The following is a 12135-nucleotide window of genomic DNA, read 5'->3' as shown; positions in this document are numbered from 1 at the left end:
TTGAAGGATTGGGGAGAAGGTTTGGTAGGTGGGATTGAGGGATTGGGGAGAAGGTGGGTAGGTGGGATTGAGGGATTGGGGAGAAGGTGGGTAGGTGGGATTGAAGGATTGGGGAGAAGGTTGGTAGGTGGGATTGAGGGATTGGGGAGAAGGTGAGTAGGTGGGATTGAGGGATTGGGGAGAAGGTGGGTAGGTGGGATTGAGGGATTGAGGAGAAGGTGGGGTAGGTGGGATTGAGGGATTGGGGAGAAGGTGGGTAGGTGGGATTGAAGGATTGGGGAGAAGGTTGGGAGGTGGGATTGAGGGATTGAGGAGAAGGTGGGTAGGTGGGATTGAGGGATTGGGGAGAAGGTGGGTAGGTGGGATTGAGGGATTGAGGGAGAAGGTGGGTAGGTGGGATTGAGGGATTGAGGAGAAGGTGGGTAGGTGGGATTGAGGGATATGGGGAGAAGGTGGGTAGGTGGGATTGAGGGATTGAGGAGAAGGTGGGTAGGTGGGATTGAGGGATTGGGGAGAAGGTGGGTAGGTGGGATTGAGGGATTGAGGAGAAGGTGGGTAGGTGGGATTGAGGGATTGGGGAGAAGGTGGGTAGATGGGATTGAGGGATATGGGGAGAAGGTGGGTAGATGGGATTGAGGGATTGGGGGAGAAGGTGGGTAGGTGGGATTGAGGGATTGGGGAGAAGGTGGGTAGGTGGGAATTGAGGGATTACGGAGAAGGTGGGTAGGTGGGATTGAGGGATTGAGGAGAAGGTGGGTAGATGGATTGGGGGATATGGGAGTAGGTGGGTAGGAGGGATTGAGGGACTGGGGAGAAGGTGGGATTGGGATCGATCAGAATGGGATGTGTCCAAATGTCCTCTCCCTCTTTCCCTCTGCGTCGTCAACACATGCGCGTTTGAAGGGGGCCCCCCCCCGGATGCTGAGAGACCCCGTTGAACGAGGAGGCCCCGATTAACAGAATCTCATTCAAGTGAGGAGGGACAGAGAGTTGGAACTCCTGGGTAGGTGTTTCCAGTCTTTGCCATCCTGGAAGGCGGGCACGGACCTCCCTCGACTGCAATCCGCTCTGAAGTGCTGTCCATGCCCGATTGAAATTCCCGGCCTCTGTTCCTGCCCGGATAGGAATCTCTGCTTCAAGCAGTTGGCCTTTCTGGGGAAGGTCGGGATCCGAGGCTCGGTCCCCCACTCTGGGCCATCAGCAATTCCTCCCTCACTGACACAGAACGCAGCATTCCCCGGTTTCGAGGGGCTCAGGTCCTTTGGCTGGTGGTTGACCTCTGTCCCTGACAACGAAATAACACGGAGGCTCATGAAACCAACTTTCGTTTCTCCTCCCCAGCCTCCCCTCTCCTCTCCCCGCGGGCACTGACCCCCCTCCTCGCTGGGGGACGGGTCCCCACGGGCACTGACCCCCTCCTCCTCGCTGGGGGACGGGTCCCCACGGGCACTGACCCCCCTCCTCGCTGGGGGACGGGTCCCCCCACGGGCACTGATCCCCCTCCTCGCTGGGGGACGGGTCCCCACGGGCACTGACCCCCCTCCTCCTCGCTGGGGGACGGGTCCCCACGGGCACTGACCCCCCTCCTCGCTGGGGGACGGGTCCCCACGGGCACTGACCCCCCTCCTCGCTGGGGACGGGTCCCCACGGGCACTGACCCCCTCCTTGCTCTGTACTTTGTTCTTATTTTTTGAGTGGAGAATAGCTCTGCAACTGAAGGGAGCCAGCAGATGGCAGCCGAGCACAGTCAATGCTCCAGCTCATTCCAAAACACTCCCAGGGCAGGTACAGGGTTAGATACAGAGTAAAGCTCCCTCTACACTGTCCCATCAAACACTCCCAGGGACAGGTACAGGGATCGATACAGAGTAAAGCTCCTTCTACACTGTCCCATCAAACACTCCCAGGGCAGGTACAGGGTTAGATACAGAGTAAAGCTCCCTCTACACTGTCCCATCAAACACTCCCAGGGCAGGTACAGGGTTAGATACAGAGTAAAAGCTCCCTCTACACTGTCCCATCAAACACTCCCAGGGCAGGTACAGGGTTAGATACAGAGTAAAGCTCCCTCTACGCTGTCCCATCAAACACTCCCAGGGCAGGTACAGGGTTAGATACAGAGTAAAGCTCCCTCTACGCTGTCCCATCAAACACTCCCAGGGCAGGTACAGGGTTAGATACCGAGTAAAGCTCCCTCTACACTGTCCCATCAAACACTCCCAGGGCAGGTACAGGGTTAGATACAGAGTAAAGCTCCCTCTACACTCTCCCATCAAACACTCCCCAGGGCAGGTACAGGGTGAGATACAGAGTAAAGCTCCCTCTACACTGTCCCGTCAAACACTCCCAGGGCAGGTACAGGGTTAGATATTAGATACAGAGTAAAGCTCCCTCCACACTGTCCCATCAAACACTCCCAGGGCAGGTACAGGGTTAGATACAGAGTAAAGCTCCCTCTACACTGTCCCATCAAACACTCCCAGGGCAGGTACAGGGTTAGATACAGAGTAAAGCTCCCTCTACACTGTCCCGTCAAACACTCCCAGGGCAGGTACAGGGTTAGATACAGAGTAAAGCTCCCTCTACACTGTCCCATCAAACACTCCCAGGGCAGGTACAGGGTTAGATACAGAGTAAAGCTCCCTCTACACTGTCCCATAAAACACTCCCAGGGCAGGTACAGGGTTAGATACAGAGTAAAGCTCCCTCTACACTGTCCCATCAAACACTCCCAGGGCAGGTACAGGGTTAGATACAGAGTAAAGCTCCCTCTACACTGTCCCATCAAACACTCCCAGGGCAGGTACAGGATTAGATACAGAGTAAAGCTCCCTCTACACTGTCCCATCAAACACTCCCAGGGTAGATACAGAGTAAAGCTCCCTCTACACTGTCCCATCAAACACTCCCAGGGCAGGTACAGGGTTAGATACAGAGTAAAGCTCCCTCTACACTGTCCCATCAAACACTCCCAGAGCAGGTACAGGGTTAGATACAGAGTAAAGCTCCCTCTACACTGTCCCATCAAACACTCCCAGGGCAGGTGCAGGGTTAGATACAGAGTAAAGCTCCCTCTACACTGTCCCATCAAACACTCCCAGGGCAGGTACAGGGTTAGATACAGAGTAAAGCTCCCTCTACACTGTCCCATCAAACACTCCCAGGGCAGGTACAGGGTTAGATACAGAGTAAAGCTCCCTCAACACTGTCCCATCAAACACTCCCAGGGCAGGTACAGGGTTAGATACAGAGTAAAGCTCCCTCTACACTGTCCCATCAAACACTCCCAGGGCAGGTACAGGGTTAGATACAGAGTAAAGCTCCCTCTACACTGTCCCATCAAACACTCCCAGGGTCAGGTACAGGGTTAGATACAGAGTAAAGCTCCCTCTACACTGTCCCATCAAACACTCCCAGGGCAGGTACAGGGTTAGATACAGAGTAAAGCTCCCTCTACACTGTCCCATCAAACACTCCCAGGGCAGGTACAGGGTTAGATACAGAGTAAAGCTCCCTCTACACTGTCCCATCAAACACTCCCAGGGTCAGGTACAGGGTTAGATACAGAGTAAAGCTCCCTCTACACTGTCCCGTCAAACACTCCCAGGGGCAGGTACAGGGTTAGATACAGAGTAAAGCTCCCTCTACACCGTCCCATCAAACACTCCCAGGGCAGGTACAGGGTTCGATACAGAGTAAAGCTCCCTCTACACTGTCCCATCAAACACTCCCAGGGCAGGTACAGGATTAGATACAGAGTAAAGCTCCCTCTACACTGTCCCATCAAACACTCCCAGGGTAGATACAGAGTAAAGCTCCCTCTACACTGTCCCATCAAACACTCCCAGGGCAGGTACAGGGTTAGATACAGAGTAAAGCTCCCTCTACACTGTCCCATCAAACACTCCCAGAGCAGGTACAGGGTTAGATACAGAGTAAAGCTCCCTCTACACTGTCCCATCAAACACTCCCAGGGCAGGTACAGGGTTAGATACAGAGTAAAGCTCCCTTCAGTCCCCACATTGGTGAGCATCCCGTCCCTGCATCTGTCTGGGGCTATAGTTGACCTGCTGATCCCAGAGGGGTGAGAGGTCACTGTCTGACCCACTGCCTCTCCCAGTCCAGGTAAACGTTCATCTCTGGTCGAACTTCTGTCTCACCTGCGATGGACACTTTCTTATTTGTCTGTTCCTGTATGTTTTTCTCGTAAATGCGCACATCGTCCAGGGACATATCTGGAACAACGAACATGCATTAAGAACACTCCCAATCACACAGTGCCTTGAACATGGTAAAATATCTCCAAGGTGCTTCCCAGGAGCATAAATCAGGCAGAAATTAGACCCCGAGACACATGAGGAGATATTAGGGCCAGGTGACCAAAAGCTAGGTCAAAGAGGGAGGTTTTAAGGAGCGTCTTAAAGGAGGAGAGAGAGGGAGAGAGGTTTAGGGAGGGAATTCCAGAGCTCAGGGCCCAGGCAGCTGAAGGCACGGCCGCCAATGGTGGAGCGATGGGAATCGGGGATACGCGAGAGTCCAGAATTGGAGGAGCGCAGAGATCTGGGAGGGTCGTAGGAGGTTACAGAGATAGGGAGGGGGGGCGAGGGCCATGGAGGGATTTGAACAGGAGGATGAGAATTGTAGGGGCTGGAGGAGGTTACAGAGATAGGGAGGGGGGGCGAGGGCCATGGAGGGATTTGAACAGAAGGATGAGAATTGTAGGGGCTGGAGGAGGTTACAGAGATAGGGAGGGGGGCGAAGGGGGCCATGGAGGGATTTGAACAGGAGGATGAGAATTGTAGGGGCTGGAGGAGGTTACAGAGATAGGGAGGGGGGGCGAGGGTCATGGAGGGGTTTGAACAGGAGGATGAGAATTGTAGGGGCTGGAGGAGGTTACAGAGATAGGGAGGGGGGGGCGAGGGTCATGGAGGGGTTTGAACAGGAGGATGAGAATTGTAGGGGCTGGAGGAGGTTACAGAGATAGGGAGGGGGGGGCGAGGGCCATGGAGGGATTTGAACAGGTGGATGAGAATTGTAGGGGCTGGAGGAGGTTACAGAGATAGGGAGGGGGGGGCGAGGGGCCATGGAGGGATTTGAACAGGAGGATGAGGATTGTAGGGGCTGGAGGAGGTTACAGAGATAGGGAGGGGGGGCGAGGGCCATGGAGGGATTTGAACAGGAGGATGAGAATTGTAGGGGCTGGAGGAGGTTACAGAGATAGGGAGGGGGGGCGAGGGCCATGGAGGGATTTTGAACAGGGAGGATGAGAATTGTCGGGGCTGGAGGAGGTTACAGAGATAGGGAGGGGGGCGAGGGCCATGGAGGAATTTGAACAGGAGGATGAGAATTGTTGGGGCTGGAGGAGGTTACAGAGATAGGGAGGGGGGGCGAGGGCCATGGAGGGATTTGAACAGGAGGATGAGAATTGTAGGGGCTGGAGGAGGTTACAGAGATAGGGAGGGGGGGGGCGAGGGCCATGGAGGGATTTGAACAGGAGGATGAGAATTTTAAAATCGAGGCGTTCCCGGACCGGGAACCAGTGTCGGTCCAGCGAGCACAGGGGGTGATGGGTGAACGGGACTCGGTGGAATTCTGGGTCTCGAGTCCTAGAGTATATCCATCTCCCTCCGACAGTGCGGCACTCCCTCAGTACTGGGACCGGGGGAGTGTGGGCCTGGATTATGGGGCTCGAGTCCTAGAGTATATCCATCTCCCTCCGACAGTGCAGCACTCCCTCAGTACTGGGACCGGGGGAGTGTGGGCCTGGATTATGGGGCTCGAGTCCTAGAGTATATCCATCTCCCTCCGACAGTGCAGCACTCCCTCAGTACTGGCACCGGGGGAGTGTGGGCCTGGATTATGGGGCTCGAGTCCTAGAGTATATCCATCTACCTCCGACAGTGCAGCACTCCCTCAGTACTGGGACCGGGGAGTGTGGGCCTGGATTATGGGGCTCGAGTCTCTGGGGTGGGGGCTCGAACCCAGGACCTTCTGACTCAGAGGCGAGAGAGCGTCCTCACCATGGAGCTACGTCCGACACGCCTGAATGCCCTCTGTCTGTTCGCATGAAAGTCAAATGGTTTTTTCTGTTTTGTTTTGTTTGCATTTCTGACTTGCTCAGAGACTGGTAAAACCTGTCTCACAACTACCAACCTCCACCTGAACAAAAACCTGAGGTTAAATTCTCTCTCCGCCCTCTCCCAGGGGCACTGACCCCCCCTCCTCGCTGGGGGACGGGTCCCCACGGGCACTGACCCCCCCTCCTCGCTGGGGGACGGGTCCCCACGGGCACTGACCCCCTCCTCGCTGGGGGACGGGTCCCCACGGGCACTGACCCTCCCCTCCTCCTCGCTGGGGGACGGGTCCCCACGGGCACTGACCCCCTCCTCGCTGGGGGACGGGTCCCCACGGGCACTGACCCCCCTCCTCCCTGGGGGACGCATCCCCCATGGGCACTGACCCCCCCTCCTCGCTGAGGGACGGGTCCCCACGGGCACTGACCCCCCTCCTCGCTGGGGGACGGGTCCCCACGGGCACTGACCCCCCCTCCTCGCTGGGGGACGGGTCCCCACGGGCACCGACCCCCCCTCCTCGCTGGGGGACGGGTCCCCACGGGCACTGACCCCCCTCCTCCTCGCTGGGGGACGGGTCCCCACAGGCACTGACCCCCTCCTCGCTGGGGGACGGGTCCCCACAGGCACTGACCCCCCTCCTCCCTGGGGGACGCATCCCCCATGGGCACTGACTCCCCTCCTCGCTGGGGGACGCATCCCCCACGGGCACTGACCCCCTCCTCGCTGGGGGACGCATCCCCCATGGGCACTGACTCCCCTCCTCGCTGGGGGACGGGTCCCCACGGGCACTGACCCCCCTCCTCGCTGGGGGACGGGTCCCCACGGGCACTGACCCCCCCTCCTCGCTGGGGGACGGGTCCCCACGGGCACCGACCCCCCCTCCTCCGCTGGGGGACGGGTCCCCCACGGGCACTGACCCCCCCTCCTCGCTGGGGGACGGGTCCCCCACGGGCACTGACCCCCCACCCCCCCCGCTCTCCTCGCTGGGGGAACGGGCCCCCCCTCGAGCACCGTTTAAAGCAAAATATTTCTCATCTCAGAGTTGGGGGTCTCAGAGCTTTGGGGGCTGAGATTCTGGGGCCTGCGAATTTAGGGGTCCTGAGAGATTGGGGGGGGGGGGTCTCAGAGTTCAGGGGGTCTCTGCGGACATTCTCCAATCAACCAGGTGAACCTTCCCTGTGAGTGTGCAAATGGACGGCCAGATAGCGCAGTGGGACCAGAACCAAATCGTCTCCAGTCCCGCTGGTCGTACACTGGCCACCCGACACATTCGGCTCCCTCCAAATCATTGCGTTGTACAGAGCAGGGGCCGAATGAGTATTTGGCGGGCAGGGGGCTGGAGAGGACGTGCCGGGGACGCTGCTCAGAGGTGGACCTCTGGGGGCCGGGGGGGTGGGGGTCGAGGTGGGGAGGGGAGAGATGCTTCCGACAAGGAGGGAGGAGACCAGGAGAGGCGGCCGCATTGGGTCATTGGCATGGCTGTCCGCACTGCCAATGGCTCAGGTCCTCGGGGCGTCAGTCGGGAGTGACTGACCACGGGAATCACTCACCAAACCATTCGTCAATCCATGCAAACGCTTGGCGATGCCCCACAAGCAGGATATCCCGGATATTCTACCGGGGAAAGCAGAGATACACACACTCAAAATCAGGTCCATCCATAACGGGTCAACAACAGCACGGGTTAGATACAGAGTAAAGCTCCCTCTACACTGTCCCATCAAACACTCCCAGGGCAGGTACAGGGTTAGATACAGAGCAAAGCTCCCTCTACACTGTCCCATCAAACACTCCCAGGGCAGGTACAGGGTTAGATACAGAGTAAAGCTCCCTCTGCACTGTCCCATCAAACACTCCCAGGGTCAGGTACAGGGTGAGATACAGAGTAAAGCTCCCTCTACACTGTCCCATCAAACACTCCCAGGGCAGGTACAGGGTTAGATACAGAGTAAAGCTTCCTCTGCACTGTCCCATCAAACACTCCCAGGGCAGGTACAGGGTTAGATACAGAGTAAAGCTCCCTCTACACTGTCCCATCAAACACTCCCAGGGCAGGTACAGGGTTAGATACAGAGTAAAGCTCCCTCTACACTGTCCCATCAAACACTCCCAGGGCAGGTACAGGATTAGATACAGAGTAAAGCTCCCTCTACACTGTCCCATCAAACACTCCCAGGGCAGGTACAGGGTTAGATACAGAGTAAAGCTCCCTCTACACTGTCCCGTCAAACACTCCCAGGGCAGGTACAGGGTTAGATACAGAGTGAAGCTCCCTCTACACTGTCCCATCAAACACTCCCAGGGCAGGTACAGGGTTAGATACAGAGTAAAGCTCCCTCTACACTGTCCCATCAAACACTCCCAGGGCAGGTACAGGGTTAGATACAGAGTAAAGCTCCCTCTACACTGTCCCATCAAACACTCCCAGGGACAGGTACAGGGTTAGATACAGAGTAAAGCTCCCTCTGCACTCTTCCAAAAACATGCCACAACTCCAGGCCCAGATCGAGAGGGCGATGAAGGGCCTTCTCTCTCTGATGGTGGCCTGGGTGGGGTCAGTGGGCCAGACACTGACCTCTCACTCCCCTGGGGCCTGGACGTCTAGTCCTGTCCCAGACGGGGCGGGAGGGGGCATGCCCACATCGCTCTGGTTGCATCTTCTCCTGAGGATACTGACCTCTCTCTCTCTGTCTCACCTTGTGAACCATTTCCTCGACCCTCGTCTGCAGCCCATAGACCTCAAACTTGACCGCGACAAGCTTGTAAGAGCACATTACAGGGTTGTGTTTGAGTTTCCAGTTGTCAGTGAGTGGGCCTCTCTTTGTCTTGACCGAGTGAAAGGTTCTGAGGTCCTGCAAGCAAAGAACGAGGTTCAGCACAGGCCGCAAACAAAGCCTGGGCATTTCCTGCTCTGAGCGGCCCGTGGCTCACTGACGTTACCTCAGCCGCCTTGTAGTGTCGTTCAGGGAACTCATCGCAGACAATATCGAGCGGGCAGACGTTCTCCGCTGGGGTAGGGACCTCATTAAACACCTGAAGGAAAAGGAGAGACAGAAGTCAAGGGAGGATCACCCAGTCCGTCTCTCCCCATTTACACTTGGACACCGGGCAGCCTGTTCCCTATCGGAGGGGGATTAACCCTCTCACCCACCTCTCCCCATTTACACTCAGACACCGGGCAGCCTGTTCCCTATCGGAGGGGGATTAACCCTCTCACCCACCTCTCCCCATTTACACTCAGACACCGGGCAGCCTGTTCCCTATCGGAGGGGGATTAACCCTCTCACCCACCTCTCCCCATTTACACTCAGACACCGGGCAGCCCGTTCCCTATCGGAGGGGGATTAACCCTCTCACCCCACCTCTCCCCCATTTACACTCAGACACCGGGCAGCCCGTTGCCTATCGGAGGGGGATTAACCCTCTCACCCACCTCTCCCCATTTACACTCAGACACCGGGCAGCCTGTTCCTTATCGGAGGGGGATTAACCCTCTCACCCACCTCTCCCCATTTACACTCAGACACCGGGCAGCCTGTTCCCTATCGGAGGGGGATTAACCCTCTCACCCACCTCTCCCCATTTACACTCAGACACCGGGCAGCCTGTTCCCTATCGGAGGGGGATTAACCCTCTCACCCACCTCTCCCCATTTACACTCAGACACCGGGCAGCCCGTTCCCTATCGGAGGGGGATTAACCCTCTCACCCACCTCTCCCCATTTACACTCAGACACCGGGCAGCCCGTTCCCTATCGGAGGGGGATTAACCCTCTCACCCACCTCTCCCCATTCACACTCAGACACCGGGCAGCCTGTTCCCTATCGGAGGGGGATTAACCCTCTCACCCACCTCTCCCCATTTACACTCAGACAGGCAGCCTGTTGCCTATCGGAGGGGGATTAACCCTTTCAAACACTTACACGATTGTTGCTCCCATTGTTATTCTGAAAGTGAGTCTCGATTCTGATGGAGAATTTTTGCAGGAAGGAGCACTGAGGGTCGAGGAGACAAAGAAGTTTCAGTCCAATTCAGTTTGTAACGAAACGTTGAAAGATTTCAATCGCACAGAATCGAAGGGGTTTTTACTCACTGTGTATTCTTCAGTGTTTGATGGGTGCGTCAATGTGGAGGGTGAAATAATACTGAACAGTTAGTGTTTCATCAGTCAGACCAAGAAACAAACCTTCTCCCCAATCCCCTCACTCCCACCTTCTCCCCAATCCCTCACTCCCACCTTCTCCCCAATCTCTCACTCCCACCATCTCCCCAATCCCTCACTCCCACCATCTCCCCAGTCCCTCACTCCCACCTTCTCCCCAGTCCCTCACTCCCACCTTCTCCCCAATCCCTCACTCCCACCTTCTCCCCAATCCCTCACTCCCACCATCTCCCCAATCCCTCACTCCCAACTTCTCCCCAATCCCTCACTCCCACCTTCTCCCCAATCCCTCACTTCCACCTTCTCCCCAAATCCCTCACTCCCACCTCTCCCCAATCCCTCACTCCCACCTTCTCCCCAATCCCTCACTCCCAACTTCTCCCCAATCCCTCACTCCCACTTCTCCCCAATCCCTCACTCCCAACTTCTCCCCAATCCCTCACTCCCACCTTCTCCCCAATCCCTAACTCCCACCATCTCCCCAATCCCTCACTCTCCCACCTTCTCCCCAATCCCTCACTCCCACCATCTCCCCAATCCCTCACTCCCACCTTCTCCCCAATCCCTCACTCCCACCTTCTCCCCAAATCCCTCACTCCCACCTTCTCCCCAGTCCCTCACTCCCACCTTCTCCCCAATCCCTCACTCCCACCTTCTCCCCAATCTCTCACTCCCACCTTCTCCCCAATTCCTCACTCCCACCTTCTCCCCAGTCCCTCACTCCCATTTTCTCCCCAATCCCTCACTCCCGCCTTCTCCCCAATCCCTCACTCCCACCTTCTCCCCAATCCCTCACTCCCACCTTCTCCCCAGTCCCTCACTCCCACCTTCTCCCCAATCAATCACTCCCACCTTCTCCCCAATCCATCAGTCCCACTTTCTCCCCAATCCCTCATTCCCACCTTCTCCCCAATCCATCACTCCCACCTTCTCCCCAATCCCTCACTCCCACCTTCTCCCCAATCCCTCACTCCCACCTTCTCCCCAATAAATCACTCCCACCTTCTCCCCAATCCCTCACTCACACCTTCTCCCCATCTCCCTCACTCCCATCTTCTCCTCAGTTCCTCACGCCCACCTTCTCCCCAATCCCTCACTCCCACCTTCTCCCCAATCCCTCACTCCCACCTTCTCCCCAATCCCTCACTCACACCTTCTCCTCAATCCCTCACTCCCACCTTCTCCCCAATCCATCGCTCCCACCTTCTCCCCATATCCCTCAATCCCACCTACCCACCTTCTCCCCAATCCCTCAATCCCACACCTACCCACCTTCTCCCCAATCCCTCAATCGCACCTACCCACCTTCTGCCCAATCCCTCAATCCCCACCTACCCCACCTTCTCCCCCATCCCTCAATCCCACACCTACCCACCTTCTCCCCAATCCCTCAATCCCACACCTACCCACCTTCTCCCCAATCCCTCAATCCCACCTACCCACCTTCTCCCCCATCCCTCAATCCCACCTACCCACCTTCTCCCCAATCCCTCAATCCCACCTACCCACCTTCTCCCCGATCCCTCAATCCCACCTACCCACCTTCTCCCCAATCCCTCAATCCCACACCTACCCACCTTCTCCCCAATCCCTCAATCCCACCTACCCACCTTCTCCCCATATCCCTCAATCCCACCTACCCACCTTCTCCCCAATCCCTCAATCCCACCTACCCACCTTCTCCCCAATCCCTCAATCCCACACCTACCCACCTTCGCCCCAATCCCTCAATCCCACACCTACCCACCTTCTCCCCAATCCCTCAATCCCACCTACCCACCTTCTCCCCATATCCCTCAATCCCACACCGACCCACCTTCTCCCCAATCCCTCAATCCCACCTACCCACCTTCTCCCCAATCCCTCAATCCCACCTACCCCACCTTCTCCCCCAATCC

The 12135-nt window shown here is 57.0% G+C and overlaps 1 protein-coding gene across 1 annotated transcript; it reads right to left on the bottom strand.

Annotated features, from left to right (window-relative positions):
* Positions 1-968: 968 nt before the first annotated feature.
* Positions 969-10106, bottom strand: LOC137309189 (cytoplasmic phosphatidylinositol transfer protein 1-like; the record flags this gene model as incomplete). The annotated part of the gene is made up of 6 exons (XM_067977454.1): positions 969-1285; positions 4161-4235; positions 7625-7688; positions 8771-8926; positions 9015-9107; positions 9999-10106. Coding segments are annotated over 6 exons (813 nt in total), but the record flags the coding sequence as incomplete, so codon positions are not given.
* Between the last annotated feature and the right edge of the window lie 2029 nt (positions 10107-12135).

The sequence above is a fragment of the Heptranchias perlo genome, unplaced genomic scaffold (assembly GCF_035084215.1).
Source record: "Heptranchias perlo isolate sHepPer1 unplaced genomic scaffold, sHepPer1.hap1 HAP1_SCAFFOLD_1524, whole genome shotgun sequence".
In the NCBI taxonomy this organism is placed as follows: domain Eukaryota; kingdom Metazoa; phylum Chordata; class Chondrichthyes; order Hexanchiformes; family Hexanchidae; genus Heptranchias; species Heptranchias perlo.
The sequence above is the reverse complement of the archived record's forward strand: the minus strand, read 5'-3'. Positions and strand labels throughout refer to the sequence as shown.